The 16,729-nt window shown below is 47.6% G+C and overlaps 1 protein-coding gene across 1 annotated transcript in view; it reads left to right on the top strand.

The window, feature by feature from the left end:
* The window catches only part of OTOGL (otogelin like), a 1,792,821-nt gene that overhangs the window by 468,794 nt on the left and 1,307,298 nt on the right, over positions 1–16,729 (top strand). The window contains exon 13 of the mRNA XM_069629328.1: positions 3,580–3,688. Within this exon, the coding sequence (XP_069485429.1) occupies positions 3,580–3,688 (109 nt within the window). The remainder of the gene's footprint in view (positions 1–3,579; positions 3,689–16,729) is intronic.

Raw genomic sequence — 16,729 nt, 5'->3', positions numbered from 1 at the left:
CGCCAAAGGCGCCAGGACTGAGTCCAACCGGGCCCCCTGTGTATAAACGTCCAAAAGGGACGTGCGTGAACCATGCTACCCCTTGCTCCCACAACCTGATGGTGCAGCTCCTGAAATCCTGGGCACGTGGCCATGACACTGAGCAGCGGGCTCCCTTTTTCTTGGATCCGAACATTGTCTTGTGAAGAAGTCTGTGGGTTTACAATGTCCCACTTCAAAATCCCCTAGGCATTCCACCTTCACTCAGATTGGTTTAGTCTGCTCTCTACCAAACCATTACCGATCCTTTGCCGATGTCTTTTCAGAGTCTGAATTTAAGGAGTTTCCTCCTCATCGCAGATATGATTGTTCTATTGACATTATCCCGGACAAGCCAGTCCCTTTCGGCAAGATGTGTATACTTTCTGAACCTGAGAAGGAAGCCCTCTGATAATATTCGCCTACAGATCTTCAGAATGGTCTTATTACAGAATCCAAGTCTCTAGCTGGTGCATCTTTGTTCTTCATCCCCAAGAAAAACACATCTGAACTCTGACCATGCATTGCCTATTGAGGGCTTAACAAAATCACAATCCTGGACAAATACCACATGCCTCTAATTCTGGACATCCTCGAAGCACTCAGAAGGGCTTCCATCTTCACTAAGTTGGACTTAAGGGGCACTTACCACCTGATCCGTATTGGTAGTGGTGATGAATGGATGTGCCCTTTTGGGCACTACGGATACAGGATAAAGCCTTTTGGTCTCTCAAATGCCCCAGTGGTTTTTCAACTTTTCGTTGATCATGTCTTTTCAGATCTTTTGCTTCATTATATGCCCGTCTATTTTGATTTTTTCTAAAAACCCACAAGAGCACAAAATCGTTGTGGCTTCGGTCCTCCAACGACTCTGAGACAATCATATCATTGCTAAAATAGAGAAGTGCTCCCTCCACCAACCAGAGGTTTCATATCTCAGCTATGTATTGTCCTCCAAGGGTGCTGAAATAGATCCCCAGAATGTGTCAGCCATTTTGGGTTAGCCTTTCCCGACTTCTGTCCGTGAGATCCAGCCAATTCTGGGATTCACTAACTTCTATAGGAAGTTTATCACACATTTTACATGCCAGCTCTTACTCCTTACTGCCCTCCTAAAGAAGGGTAGTACTTTCTATTGGAATGAGGATGCCCAGAGAGCCTTTAATTGTTTAAAGAAAGCATTCTCAACAGTCCTGATAGTACGATTACCTGATCAAACCAAGGACTTTATCGTAGAAGCTGATGCATCCAGCAGTGCCATCACGGCAGTTTTAAAGCAACATTTCACTGGAATCGAATTCCCTGTGGCATATTTGTCCAAAATGTATACATCTTCTGAGATTAACTACACTGTGTTTGAAAAATAATTATTGGCCATATAGAGAGCATTCAAGTAGTGAAGGCATCTACTGCTAGGGTCTTCTTTTCCCTTAGAGGTGAGAATTGATCATCACAATTTCAGAGTTTTACAATACTCTAAGACGCAATACAGCCATCAAGCCAGATGGGCCTATTTCTTCTCCCAACAATATCCAGTTCACTTACATTCCTGGAACGAACAAGGTTATGGCAGATATTCTATTCCGCAAATAGGTGGTCAGCAGCCCTTCATTCAGGAGCGAAAAACTGTTCCCTAAAGCTAAGGTTCTGTTCTTTGTTGCTGATTTTGTACAGACCATCAAAAAGGAAACAAGGAAGGAGATTCCTGCCCATCAGGAGGTCATCTCTAAACACCACCTCCAGCTTGAAAACGGCTTGTTATTCCATGATCACAATCTGTTTATTCCTACCGAAGAACTCCAAAAGGAAGTCCTCCATATGAGCCATGATTCCATTTACGCTGGGCATCGGGGAACACGGAACACCACAGAACTTGCCAACTGTCATTTCTTGTGGGCAGGTAATATTCAGGACATTAAAGATTATATGGCAGCTTGTACTATATGCTTACAAACCAAGACCATAAAACAGCGGCCCTACTGTCACTTTGGTTTAACCACTCTTGCCTACCCAACCCTGGCAACAGATTTCAACTGACTTTATTGTGGACCTACCCCCTTCCCCTGGACACATCACTATCATGGTTACAGTTAATTCATTAACCAAACTGGCTCATTTTGTAGTCTCTGCCCCAGGTTCGTTCAGCAGCGTCCATGGCAAAACACTTACTTCAGACAAGGTTTTGTTGGCACGGATTGCCCTACTGACATAATTTCTGACTGTGGTCCTTAATGTACATCCAAATACTGGTTGATTGTTTGTAAGACTCTTGGGCCTCATTACGAGTTTGGAGGCAGCCATGGAGCTATCAGCTCCATGGCTGCCTCGAATCCGGCTCCTTTACCGGGTTCCTGCAAGGAGGAATAACCGGGTCATTCCGACATAGGAGGACCCGGTAATTCCTCCTTGCAGGAACCCATCCCCATTCCCATTTGAGCCCCCATAGGAGTTTCAACTCCTCGATGATCCTGATCACTCAATGCTGGTTTTACCACTAGCTTTAGAAGGCCTGACGTTTCTCCTAGTCTTTCTGGAGATTCTGATCCAGCACAGGGTACGGTGTGTGGTCTCGGAGGACATAAAGTTTGTTGAGCAGATACATGCCCTTTAGTGCTGTTAGGTACTACCATTGAAAACTGTTACTTGAACGACCTGTGTGACTTTGGTCATTGGTTAGGCACTAACAACTAGTGTTGCAAGCAAAATTCGAAAATAGTCTTTTGAAATGGTCCTCATTACAGTTTTGCCGGTCCGTTAAGATTACTGATAATTCTGGCAACAGCAATTTTACTGCACTGGCAAAACTTATGCTTGCCGGTACGGGCACCGATTTACTTACAGCCAAGAGCTGGAGGTAAATTGCACTGGTATTTCCGGTACCGGTAATTCGGCCAATCCATTCCATGGAGTACACTGGGAGTCAATGGAATGGGGATTTACCTGCCTTTCCGCCTCCTGTAATATCCTGCTAATTCCTGGATATCAGGAGGCGGAAACGGTGGGGGCAGTTTGCCAGTCCCGCCGGAATTACCGGCAGGAAACCGGCAAACTTGCATTTTTGCATGTACAGGCAAACTTGTAATAAGGCCTTATAGTCTCATTATCAGTAACCAGCACACCATTTACTTACCTTCACAGAAGGTATCATATTTTGTAACTCCACTGTGCACACATACTCTTATTTAATGGTTTACGTTTTTCACCGTATCTTGCAACCACCCTCCTCCTTAAATAAATGTTGGCCATAACTGCTTAGCCATCACCACCACTAGATGCAAAACTATAGGTGTGGGTAAGTGTCTCTCTGAACACAATACTGAGAACACCTGTCTCAAATAATCTCATTCAAGGTTTTCCCAACCATGCAACGTCTGTTATTGTATTTCCTGGTAATGTCTTCTCTCAGTCCTGCCAAACATATTGTATATGCCAGTAAGATATATAATAGAAACGGTACGAAGTTTGAATCTGTAAAAAAGCAAGACCTGTACAATTGACCCTCTTCTGTTACGTTCGTTCACCATTCAATCATTTGGTTTAATTCTTTTTGCTTTCAAATAGGACTTATCATGGACAATGGAACATGTGTCCCCTTAGCTCGTTGTCCATGCATCTATCATGGAACATCATATTCTGTGGGCTCTAAGATCGAGCAAGAATGTAGTATGTGGTAAGTGACTTATATACATACATTTTTTGGTCAACTGTAGATTTACTTTTAGAACACATAATTGTTTGTTTCATTAGTGAGCAGGTCTATGCACCATTGACCGAATATTTGTAATTTAGTAACAGCAAATGTCCTAATCAATATGTGCTATGCTTGTGTGCACACTAAGGGAATGAACAATGTGAATCATAACAAAGACAAACCCATTATTCATCACAGTGTGAAAAATACTACACAGTCTTGAGTCAAATAAATAACGGTCTCTCGCAAATTGTGTGCAATAACATTGTAAATCTATAAAGTCAATATATTTTTGCTACTCTGAATGAATCATGAATGAGTCATTTTACCCTTATATTGTAGCATATAACAAATTCAGATTTTTGATAAACGCCACTTATTGTAGTTTTCTGGAAACAGAAATATTATGGGGGCCACTTTTTATGTTCAATTGGGAATCTCTTTGTGTGTGGTAAAGAGAAATCCAAAAATAAGGATAATGTCATAAATGCCTTAAAGAGAAAATCAAACAGCTGAAGAGACTCACTGGAACACAGCTCTGATGGCATACTTATTGGGCTGATTTTGATTTCTTAGGAAATGGATTACGAAAATAGCATATTATCTCGTGAGGCATTCCCAGTAGGCATGAGTGATTAATCATTTTTGGGTTGTGCTCAGTTTTTCATTAAAGTCGTCTAATCTGGATTCTTCGGGTTGATTCTTTACATGTAGAAGGATCGTGTCATTCTGGTGCACATTCTAACCTGTGCAAAGTTTGCCCAATAAATGTAATAGACTGAGTATGTAAAACAAGCATTGGCAAAGCCAATCGTTTTGGGATTTGTAGTTGTTTTTTGAATTTTTACGTTTATAGATAACAATGCAATACATGCTTGGGCTGTGCCTAAATCAGAGTGATGGTGGTTGCCAAGTCCCTTACACACACATAAATCAAAGGAATGGCAACACATAAAAAGCTTGCCTGGTCCTAGACCTTGCCTCCCAAAAGACTACATTTATTTAAACAAACATTAATTTAAATCTTGGATGTCTTCCCACTTTCTTACTCTTAATGCTGGGAAGACTGAAATACAGTTTTTCCTGCTAACACTCTTCCTCCACATCTTCCACCTTGTTTCATATCTTTTCCTCCTTCTAAGCTCACAATCACATCTACGGCACGTAATCTTGGTCTCTACTTTGACTCAAATATTTCTTTCTCTCATCACATTTCGGTAACTTCTTGCTCTTGTCGTTTTCATCTCCACAACATCCGTAAGGCTTGCCCGTTTCTCACATTTCAAGCATCTAAACTCTTAATCTGCTCTTTAATCTTTTCTCGACTTTTCTACTGTTCTACTGCTCTGTTTGCGCTCTCTAACTCTCGTCTTGCTCCTCTTAGATCAGTATTTAATTCTTCTATTTGTCTACTGTGTCTTCTCACTTATCTGGATTCTGTTTCTTCCTATCTTGCAACACTCAGCTGGCTGCCCTTTCATTCTCAAATTAAATTTCATTTTCTTTGTCTTCTTTTCAAGTTTCTCATGGTCTTGCCCCTTGCTACCTTGCTGCACTAATATCCTTTTACATTCCCTCTCGCTCTCTTCGGTCTTCTTCTCAGTTCTGACTTTTGGCTCCTTGTCCTCCCTCTGCTCACTGTTGTTTTCAATCTTTTGAACTTCTTGCCCCACTTCACTGTAATGCTCTTCCACTTTCTCTTCATTCTATCTTTGTCTACTCTCTCTTCCATGGTTCGCTAAAATCTCATCTACTTCAACATTCCTGAGTGATTGTTTCCTGGAAATAATTGCTTATTCACTTTTATAGTACTGTTTCCCATTTTTATGCTCAGTGCTTTGGTTTAAGCCGCTTAATAAAAGAAAAACAAAATACAAATACAAACAGCGCAAACCAGCTCGCCTGCTTCTAGCTTAATAAATGCAACTGTGCAATGCCAGCTTTATTTATTCATTTATTTATTTATATAAAGGGAGGAACAATGCTCTTTTGATCACAAAAGAATGTACAATAGATAAGAAATCAGATTTGACATGAAGCACTGAGCTTCTTGCTACGGAGTGAGTTTGAGGGATATTCTGATCCAGTGTTGGAGGCGGGTAAATGGAACAGTCACCAGGGGCAATACATAAGTGGAAATGCATAGATCAAGGACAACCAACATTGGACATTTTTATGTGCAGGTAGGCGGCACGACCAGCTGTGCTCGAGATGTGACCATGATGGGTGAAGTGCTAGAGTGGAGGCAGAGAAAGTGAGGGACAGAGACAGGTTAGAGATGAGGAAAACATTTTGGATAGAAGGCAGATGAGAGGTAGGTTAAGAGGGTAATTCGGAGGTAAGGAGGTAGGCTTTCGGTTTGGTTTGGTTTTGAACAAATCTGTGTGGACTGTTTCTCGGATGTCCATGCATGAGAATTTGATGCAAATGGAGCAAGAAGAGAGAAAGAGCGGAAGCAAGGGGAAGCACAGGGAGGGGGAGGAGCCACAAGGGTAGTTACGGGGGCAGAGTAGAAATCATAAGAAAGCTTATAGAGTTGGGTAGAGGAGGATAGATACAGTGGTGCCTTACCGTGGATAGATTTGTTTGTGACCAGGACAAGACATTTAAATATTTTGCATCATCAGCTATCAAGCCTGGTAACGGTACAAGGAAGTAGGTTAGAAGTGAAGGAGTTCAAAGAGAGTGCTGCTAGCGAAGTTAATGATCTTGTTGAGAGGCCAGAAAGCATACTTAGGGAGACCAAAGAGGATGCTGGCACAGTAGTCCAGTTTAGAGAGGACACAGGTTTTTAAGAGATTCTTGGCACTGTTGAAAGGAAGGAGGTGACTGATTTCCCTAATACTTAGGAGGTTGAGGTGAGCTGTTGTTGCAGTTTTGGAGATGAGGAGTTAGCCTTCATCAATAGAGATAGAACTTCTTCAGTATTAGTGTGCAGTTTTGGAGATGAGGGGTTAGCCTTCATCAATAGAGATAGAACTTCTTCAGTATTAGTGTGACTGGAGTGGGAAAATGGGTTTATAGAGATTTTTTAAAAAAAAAGGTTTCGAATGACAAAACACTTTCACCTGTTAAAAGTAGCATTTCAATGCTTTTTTTGTAACATTAACAGGGTAATTCATGGAATAAATGTGCGCCGAAAAGGGGAGCCCAAGCGTGAAAATCGCAGCGCACGCATGCTAAAGCCGCACACGCAGCCGTTCATCGATTCATGGAATGCGCTGCGCTTGTAAAACCTTGGATGTGCGCCAAATCCGTGGGTGGCGCACGCGGTCGCACATGTCACTAAACGGCATGCGTGGCGCGCACAGGGAAAGCGCACATCAAGTAGCGCGCACAAAAAAAGTGGGCGGAACACGGGGCGGAACATGTGGAATGGGGAACAACGTGTGAAAATGTGGGCGTTACGGGGGAAGTACAGGAGGTAAATGCTTGCAATGCCCACACGCGTGCTAACAACGCAAATTCATGGAATCGAACAGGGGAAAGCCGTGCGCCACAAAAGACGCACTAATCCAGAAACACGTACACCAGCAGGAAGCAGGCGTAAGTGGCCCCGCGCAGCATAAAAGTGCACGCAAACCACAAACAAGCTCATACGCTACGATGAATATACCGTTCCTCGCAGCAGTGGTCGTGGGACACCGCAGGAGGAGGAGGATAGCCAGGTCCTGCATTTTGTTACGCAGGACGAGCCTTTTTTGGATGCCCGATGACCAGGTGTATGGGAGGTACAGGTTTCCACCACAAATAATCCTATAACTGGTCAGGGAGTGGGAGGATGACCTCACATCACCCACCATGTGCTCCCAAGCACTGAGCTCCTTGGAAAAGGTGCTCAATGTACCACACTTCTTGGCTACTGGGTCATTTCAGCGGACAACTGCCATAATCGGGCTGTCTCACAGGCCACGCAGTCACGCCAGGTGTTGGCCATCATGACTGCACGCCCCTCGGTCCGCAGGCACATATACATGCCCAGAACACCTGCAGAAAGGCAGACTGTCGTCCAGGACTTTTACGCGGTGGGACACTTCCCCAAAGTGCAAGGTGCCATTGATTGAACCCATGTGGCTCTACGTCCTCCCAGGGCCACTGAGCACATCTATTGAAACCGCAAGCACTGGCATTCCATCAACGTGCAGGTTGTATGTGATGCCAAGGGAATCATCACCTCAGTATATGCCAACTATCCAGGGTCCAGCCATGATAGTTTCATATTCAGAATGTCACCCCTAAACCGGAACCTGGAAGCTGGGCGACATGGCGACACATGGCTAATTAGTGAGTATAAATGCCTCTGCACATGCATGCATGTCAGAGACTGAGAAATGTGAAAACCCCACTAATGACAACCATTATCACCTCCCCAGGGGACAGTGCCTACCCTCTGAGTACCTACATGATGACGCCAATTCGGAACCCCACCACACCACCCGAGGTAAGATACAACACAGCACATATTGCAACCCAGGGCATAGTGGAGGCCTCATTTGGAGTGCTCACGTCACGCTTTCGCTCCCTTAACCGCTCTGGTGGGCAGCTGCTATATGTGCCCCCAGTAGTGTGCAGGATCATAGTGGCAGCATGTGTCCTGCACAACGTTGCAACCCGGTGGGGCGTGCCGGTGGACATGGTGGTGCCCCCACATCCCCAACCACATGCACGCCCGCTGCGCATGGGAGGTGAAAGGGCACGTGGTGAGGCAGCCCGTACCCAGCTTGTGGCAAATTACTTCACCTAAAATCCCACCCCTGCGGAGTGCACACAGGCCTGGCACATACCAGCTGACAATCAATGATGATGACAAAAGGGACAGTCAACTGTCACAACCATACCAGCCTGAGATTGTTCACCTGGAAGTGTTACATTCTGTGCATCCCTAGCTACTTAAAGACACCCAATGCTGTGTCAGAAAAAGCCACACATTCATGCAGCATGAAGGACTACCCCCTTGCGAAATACCACATCAAAATAGTGGCATGTCACCCAACACCTCCCCATCTCATCTACCCAACACACCATGGCATGGCATGCAATGTGAAAGCAACCAAATGAATGCACAACACATGACACAAGTGTCACAAAGTGCACTGTCCCAAATGGAAACAGGCCACAGACAATTTGCTCTCAGTAATGAATAAAAAACAACACACATGAACAAATACTTACCAGCAAGACAAAACATCAGTACGGAATGAAACAGTGGCAATATATGGCAGTAAAAAATTTAAGTAGTGCAAGTGTCACAACCTGACTAAGGCAGCACATCGACCCCTTCCAACTGCAGAGTGTTGCTGGTAGGCAAATGTGTCAGTGTACTGCATACAACATGAACTGCATCTGCAAAGGAGACAGGCTTGTTAAGACATGAAGATGGTACATGTATATAAGGAAAAAGTCATGGATGTAGAACCATTTATAAATCCACCATGCAGTGCAGAATTGAACAACAATCCCCACTAGGGATGTATACACAGTTTTGACTACAGACTGCCCACACAATTTATGGGAGCCCAATGTCACTGTGTAAGTTACTGTTCCTTGGTCACACCCTTTGCAAGCCCATGGAAAGGGGAAGCAGGAGGGGTGTGTGTGTTAGGAACCCAAGTTTCTAACCCAAAGACAGGACAAGCCTGCATGTGACCAGCTGGAATACACAGTGGATGCATACGGGAGCCACACAAAGCAACACACTGTAAAAAAAATACAAAAAATAATCAAAAATGCCCATGTGTGGACCAGGGAGTGGGAGGGCACCCAGGAGGGACGAGGTACAGGGTGCACCCCAACACTCACATGCATCGATGTTGAGAAAAAAAAAAACCTCCATGGGCTCATGGCCTGCACGGCTCCACTACAGTGGGAGAACTGCCGTCGCTGTCATCACCCTCTGGTGCTACATCAGAAGGTGGGCGTGATATGGGAGGCAGACCACGCAAAGCTCTGGCATTCTCCTCCATGGCAGCAAGCATGTGGGTGTGAAAGGTTTGGTCCTGCAGGATGATGGTACGGAGATCCCCATGCAGCACCTCACAGGTAGCACGCATTTCTGCCTGCATGGCCTCGCGTGATGCCCGGATCTCCTGACGGGTTGCCTGGAGCTCAGCTGAGAGTGTGCCTGTCAGCTACTCTAGCTGCTGTTCTGACCTTGTACTCCAGGATACCTCAAGTTCACACAGAGTATCTCTGAGGGACCTGTGTTCTAACCTCCAGGCTTCCTTGTGGGCCTGTGACTCTGCAGATATGGCTGTGCGCAGAGTCTCCAATCCAGCCCGTCGGTCCCTGTCGGACGCCAACATGTCCTCCCTGTGTGAGTGGCAAATGGACTCTGTTGCCTGCTGCTGGACCTCCACCTGCCTTTCAGGGGAGAGAATGGAAGTGGCCACCCTATCCATGGCCTGAGCCATCATTTCACACAATGCCCCCTGTTGTGCTGCTATAGTGTAGATGGAGTTCTCCCACACAGCATTGCCTGGTGGTGCACGGCCACCGCGTTGGCGGGCACCACACTTGTTTGGGGCAAGGTGATGTGCACCTTGCTGTGCTGGCACTGCCTGAGGCTGCAGGACTGCATTCCTCCTTTGATCTGCTGGCCCAGGAACAGGAGCAAATATTGTGGAGTGTGACCTTGCATCCGTAACCGCCACAGGCGGACTTTCCAACACTGAATGCCCCATAGAGGGGTCTACCCCCAGTGCAGGTGGGTTGGACAGACAGCATCCCTGCCAGAAACACTCACCTGCGACGGGACATATGTCTCAATGTCTGATTCAGCACCTGATTCATAGAGGTCTCCGGAGGTGTACCCAGAGACACCCGTGGACAGTATGGTCTGTAGGAGTAATGGGTTTTCACCCACCACCACCCCACGTCCTCCACTGGTGCCCGGTTGAGGCTGTGAGTCCTCCTGGCTCTGCGCCATCTCCTCCTCCTCAACAGCATCAAGTGTCTCATCACCTGCAAAAACATAAAAGAAAAGTAATCAAAACAGGCATGAGCACCATAGCCCACACACATAGGAGTTACGAGGCAGACATCCAGTACATAAATGACACATGTAACACATGACAATAACTCTGGCATGCATGCGCTGTCAATGAGTTGGAAGGGGAGGCAAAAGCAGACACTGAGGACTCCAAGATAGAAAACCAACACATGTGCTGCATGCTGGATAGCACTGGCATCATACATTAGCCTTTGAGTGGCATGGACAATCCACATACATGACACATGCCAGCACACAGATGGCACGTAGCATAGCCATGGCAGATTTGACAAGGACACCCAGATTGATTGATTGATATTTTATTTCTATTGCGCTCGTAAACAAGTGTTTCAGAGCGCGACAAGGCAAGGGAGGGGAACAGGGGAGAACAAAACAGTGATCTTACTAGGCCCAGTGACATTGAGAACGTGGAAGTGCATGGGAGAGGGGGGAGGGGAAAAGTGCATGGAAGGGTGAGAGGTGGAAAGTGCGAAGCAGAGGAGAAACAGATAAATAACAATAAATAAATAATAAAGGCAACAAACAGTGGTAATGCAGCCAGCAATTTGCAAGTGCTAGGTTTAAGGCAGCAGACAGGGTAGGTCCGATAAGTGCAGGAAGAAAAAGTGGGGGCTGTATGGGTACAGATACAGACCCCAGTGCAAGGGGTGGCCCGTAGGCAGTGCAGGAGGGTGACAGGATGAGCAGGTACCTGGGCCCAAAAGACAGAGGGTGGCCAGGTGCACGGTGCCAAGAGAGAACAGATCAGCAGGGTAGAGGGGGCGCAAAGGCAGAAGAAAAGAGGAAGGTCTTGAGGTGCTTCCGGAATCGGAGATGGTTCTCCTCAATTTTTAGAGTGGCAGGGAGGCTGTTCCAGAGGGAGTCCCCAGCCAAAGACAGAGATCTACCCCCAGCCCGTTTCTTAGAAAAACGACTGACCCTGAGTGAGTTGGAGGTAGAGGAGCGAAGAGCTCGAGAGGGGAGGCATTTGCGGAGGGATAGCTGAAGGTATTTTGGACCCAGAAAGCCTTGTGGACAATGCAGAGGGTTTTGAATTTAATCCTTGCATCCACTGGGAGCCAGTGAAGAGATTTCAGAGCTGGAGAGATACGATGCCAGGGCTTGAGGCCAAGGACAAGTCTCACAGTCCTGTTCTGGATTAGTTGCAAAGGGCGGAGAGTAGAGGCAGGTAGATTTAGAAAGAGGCTGTTACAATAGTCCAAGCTAGAGAGAACCAGAGCTTGAGATACCATTAGGAGAGGAAAGGCAGAGTACCTCTGAGGAGGTGCAGTCGGAAATTTGACTTTTTAGAGACCTCAGAGATGTGGGCGGATGGTAGCAAATCAGTACTGCCACCCATTCATGTGAGATGGACATCATGAAATTAAACATGCAAAATAGTGTGACAAAACACGCATGTGCCACACGCTGCAACAAAACCAGTGTTAACTGATGCAGTGATGGCAGGCACATGGATACATCAATGGTTGGTCACTTCGACATGACAGAAGACAATTGCCATGTTCAACATTCAAACAGGGCCCCAAAATGATTGTATGCAGGCCATGTGTAGGTGAACATTACCCTATCAGCCTGATTGGTGAAATCATTCCCATAATAAGGTAAGAAATGTGGGCCATTGTGGGGTGTAATCTATGACTGAAGAATGTTATATTTGGGGCAGTAGGGCACAAAAATGTGTGATAAAAATGCTAAGGATTTCATCAATCCGGCAGAATGAACAGGAAAACAGTATGAACAATGTTGTGGCAAGATGAGAATTGAAGGGCAAGTGCAGTAATCAGGTGCAAATTTTCAACTGCGGTCAGAAGGGATACTGTGTAATCCAAACCCAAGGCCGGGGAATGGTTTGGAGGGACCACATGGGTGACCCATAGCAGTCATGACTACACAACCTCACCTGGCACTCAATCAGAACAAATCACCCAAGCAACATACACATGGATTGCACACACATGCATGGGGACTCACCGGACATTGCTTCAAGATCTGGTAGGTCTCCCATGCCTTGGATCTGATCCTCTGTGATGAAGGCTCCAGCGATAGACTCATATTCAGTGAGATGTTCCTCCTCTGGTGGAGGTCCACCGCCAGTCACCAGAGTAGAGGCATGATTGGAAGCCAGCTTGTTCTTTTCTCTGCATTTCAGGTCATTCCACCGCTTAGAGCAATCATCAACTGTGCGCGGCACAAATCCAAGGGAGCGATAGTCTGCCAGTGGGTGTTACACATATTGGCCGTTGGTCCCTTTGGTCCCGTAGCCGCTTATGCAGATTGATTAGATTGTGCACTTCCAAGATGGAGGGCCGTTGTACTGCCTGGGTGGGGAGCAGCGGTTCAGTCTCCAGTCTCTGCACGTCCGCAAGAGACGCAACGGATTGCTCACGTGATTCCTCATATGGAACAGAGATCGAACGTCCTTCACGTTGCTACTGTTGTTGCAGGCACTCCGTGAGTTCGCTTCTAGGTGCTCCTAGTATCTTGCATTCTCTTCCTGACCTATCCCCTTACCTTGTATCTCTAACTCTGTGCTTCCGTTACATTCAGGTCTCCTCAGCGGGTTTTCCTCTTCGCCCAAACTCCTCGATTACTTGCTCCGGACGACCAGGTTCTTTTGCACCCCTCTAGTTCAACCTCGTCCTTCCGGGTATTGCTTCTCTCCTTATACAGTCTAAGAGTGAGTTCCTTCCATCGATCGTTAGTGAAATACTTCTCCCAAAGTCATCCTTACTTACCCCTCTGTCTGTTTTAGGGATCCTGTCTCCCATATACTCCGGTTCCTGTATACAAGGAATCGCCTCTGATTCTTAATTAGAGCCACGTCAAGAGGTGAGGGACTCCTTTCCTTATCGCACTATTATTCAGTCCTATTTCCCTTCTCTCTTAAGAAGTCTCTTCTCAACCCCTTTGTTTCTCTGTTGCTAGAGGAAGCCTTCCCGCATCCAGTTCCACTTCAGTCCTTGATGATAACCATCTGCACGACTATCCAGATTCGCCGGCACCCAAACACATCCAGGGTTTTCTTCCTTAGAGGGTTTCCCTGACGGTCGTATCCCTTCCCCCTGGTTTTTATCTTCCGGACAGGGAGGGACAGGTCGGTCGGGGAAGCCTTCACCCACGGCATTGGCTCTTCCATTTGGTATTCAGCTGTCTGCCAAGGTGAGATCTTAATTGTATCTAAATTGTATGATTACCAGTTTACTCAGAAGCTAACAGTGGGCCCTACGTTGAGCAGTCATAGTCTTGCAACCTGCAGTCACCACCATTTCGCGGCCATGGGCCGACACGTAGCCCACAAGTGTGTCTAGTTCTGCATCATTGAAACTAGTCTTCCTTGACGTGCCGGAGTGGGTAGCCGTGTCTGGGGTCCCAGCCTGTACCGCAAGAGCACCCTTCTTCCTCTTGGAAGGCGGTGCGGACCCCGAGTGGCGTACGCTGCTCTGGTTGGTAGGGGCTGAAGCACAGGTGGACTGGGCACTGGAAGTAGCCAAAGGCATGATGACCAAAGGTCTCACTGCAGGCATTGGCTGCTGGGTGATGTTGGCAGGACCAACCTCGGTGTGATGGACTTGGACAAACACTGTCCCTGCTGGAAGACTCAGAGCTGGGGTGGATTGAGCTGCAGCTGCCCCTGCAGCCTCCTCACCCTGGCTACTTGGGGCAGCAGATGTCATTGCTGCCCAGATCCACGTGGCCTGGTGACAGCAACTTTCACCGCCGCACATGGCTTTGACTTGGTGACACGGAAGTCAGCCTGGGAGTCATCCTGTGCCGGTTCGGTTTACAATATGGGCCGGGTTAACAAGGCCTGAGCTGGGATGGTGTCGGCTACATCTCCCGGACTCATTGGGGGGGGCATAGGTGTCCCTGATTGGTCCTCCACACACTGTGCTCTTGGGCCACCCTGCACATCCTGGCCACATCCCCTACCACGCCCACCTCTTTGAGGTCAGCCACCTTTGCCTCCCTTACTGCTTGGTCGCCTCCCAACCATGGCACTGATGTTTTTGTGCGAATGGGAGGTACAGTAAACAATTGTCCTGGGCAATTGGGGTGAAAGGGGTAGGGTACTAGATGGAATATGTACCCTAGTGCTCTAGCAAGGCTGTCTGTGACCCCTGTGGGAAGATGACGGGTCACGCAACGCTCAGGCACCCTGCAAACAAAATTTAATGTGCATGCGACCCCTGGTAGACCACGTGCATGGAATAAAGAACCCGCACTACGCTCTGGCACCCAGAAACACAAAAAGGAGCTTACGCGTGGTACACGCTGGCTACAATGGCCTCTGAATGGGTACGCGACACACGGGGGCAACCACAGTTGAAAAATACGAGCGCGACTCACCTTCTGCCTGGAAAAAGAACATGAAAAAGACGCGTGTGTTGGCAACACCCCTGCCAAAAGAAGAATAGAACTCTGTCTGAGTATACAAGGAGTACAAACAGGAACCGTTGTGAAGTAATCGCGTGTGAACTGACAAGAAGTACAAGAATCACCCGCTCGCTCTCCACAAAAAGCACGTACAAGAAAATGGCATCCTATGCTTACCTTTTCAACCAGCCCACACGTGCAACGTCACTTACGCGTGTACGTGCTAAGGGCCTTTCCTCCAATTAAACGCATTAACACACATATGTGCTGTTTCTTCACATGCTGATTCACTATGCACCCGTCACGAGGGAAACGCCTGCGCGCATAATGTCACAGATGCGCTTATGCGCTAAGGGCCTTTCCTCGAATAACACGCTGACGTGCACTCTTTTCACGTGCCAGGTCACTCCGTATCAAGCTGGCTACGCGACAACACACAGAAGACCACGCTCCTGCCCTGAAGGCCATTTTCCTGGCCCACAGAGGCCCGAGCATGCTCCCACCTCACATCTGCTGCTGCCTGCCTGCCTGCTGGACTCGTGCCCTGCTATTTGGTACCTGCACGTCAGCCATCTGCAGGGGTCCAGTTGCTGTGACCACCCCTGCTGGAACAGAAGACTCCCAACTGGTATTCCATCGCTCCACAGCCCAGCCCCAGTTGCCCACCCACACCTGTCTAAGGGGTTGCCATGTCCGACACAACACCATCTGGCACCAGTGGCAACCCCCCAGCAGAGAGTCAGAGGGATGCCAGCTTCAGTGCCAAAGAAGTTGGCATCCTGATGGAGCAAGTCCTGGGGCATTCTGATGCCCTCTTTGGAAGTTCATGCGCCAACAATGAAGGACAGAAGGGGAACTGGAAAGACATCTTGGCTGCCATCTACGTGGAGGGGGTGGCAGCCAGCGACATGCAACACGTCTGGAAGCGCTGGGAGGACTTCAGGTCCAGGACCCTCAGCAAGGCCCGGCGCCTCTTGAAGACAGCGGATGCAGAGGGGTGCCGGGTCCACCTTACCAACATCCAGATAAGGGTCCTGGAACGCACAACCCAGCGCTCCATCTCCAGGTCCTTCGATGCCGACCCATCCGGAGTCGAGCGGTAGGTGTCCATGTGTTCTGAATGGACGTAGTGCATGTTGAGGTGTGCCAGGAGTGTGCAGCTGGGACATATGTGTGGAAAGCCCCATGTATGGATGTGTATGTGCAGGGACATGAGTCTGCCGCATGTGAGTCCAGTCATGTGTGAGTCACATCAATGGTGTATGTGTTCAAATGCATGATGGCGAAATGCATGTGGGGGTGCACACATGTTTACATTTCTGTGTATGTACTATGGCATGGTTGGGGTGTGACACATGGATGCTGGTTCCACCTTCATGTAAGTCCATGGTGTAAATGTGCGTGTGTGTGTATTTGGCATGTGACACCAACATGTAGGAGGCTGATTGGCAGTTGTGACATAGTTGGCGATGATTTCACTGTGACATGTGTTGGAGATTTACAGGTGCATGTATGTCTGGTGGCGTGTGTGAATGTGTTTGGCACTCCCCGTGTTGCATGTAACGTCAGGCTAGCCTTCGGATGCTCATGTTGTTGTATGTGTATGGATGCTGCTGCCTGCTGCAACAGTCCTGTTA

This window comes from Ambystoma mexicanum, chromosome 12 (genome assembly GCF_040938575.1).
Source record: "Ambystoma mexicanum isolate Mex_15411 chromosome 12, UKY_AmexF1_1, whole genome shotgun sequence".
Classification (NCBI taxonomy): Eukaryota; Metazoa; Chordata; class Amphibia; order Caudata; family Ambystomatidae; genus Ambystoma; species Ambystoma mexicanum.
Note: the sequence above shows the minus strand (reverse complement) of the source record. Positions and strands in the feature narration are given on the sequence as shown.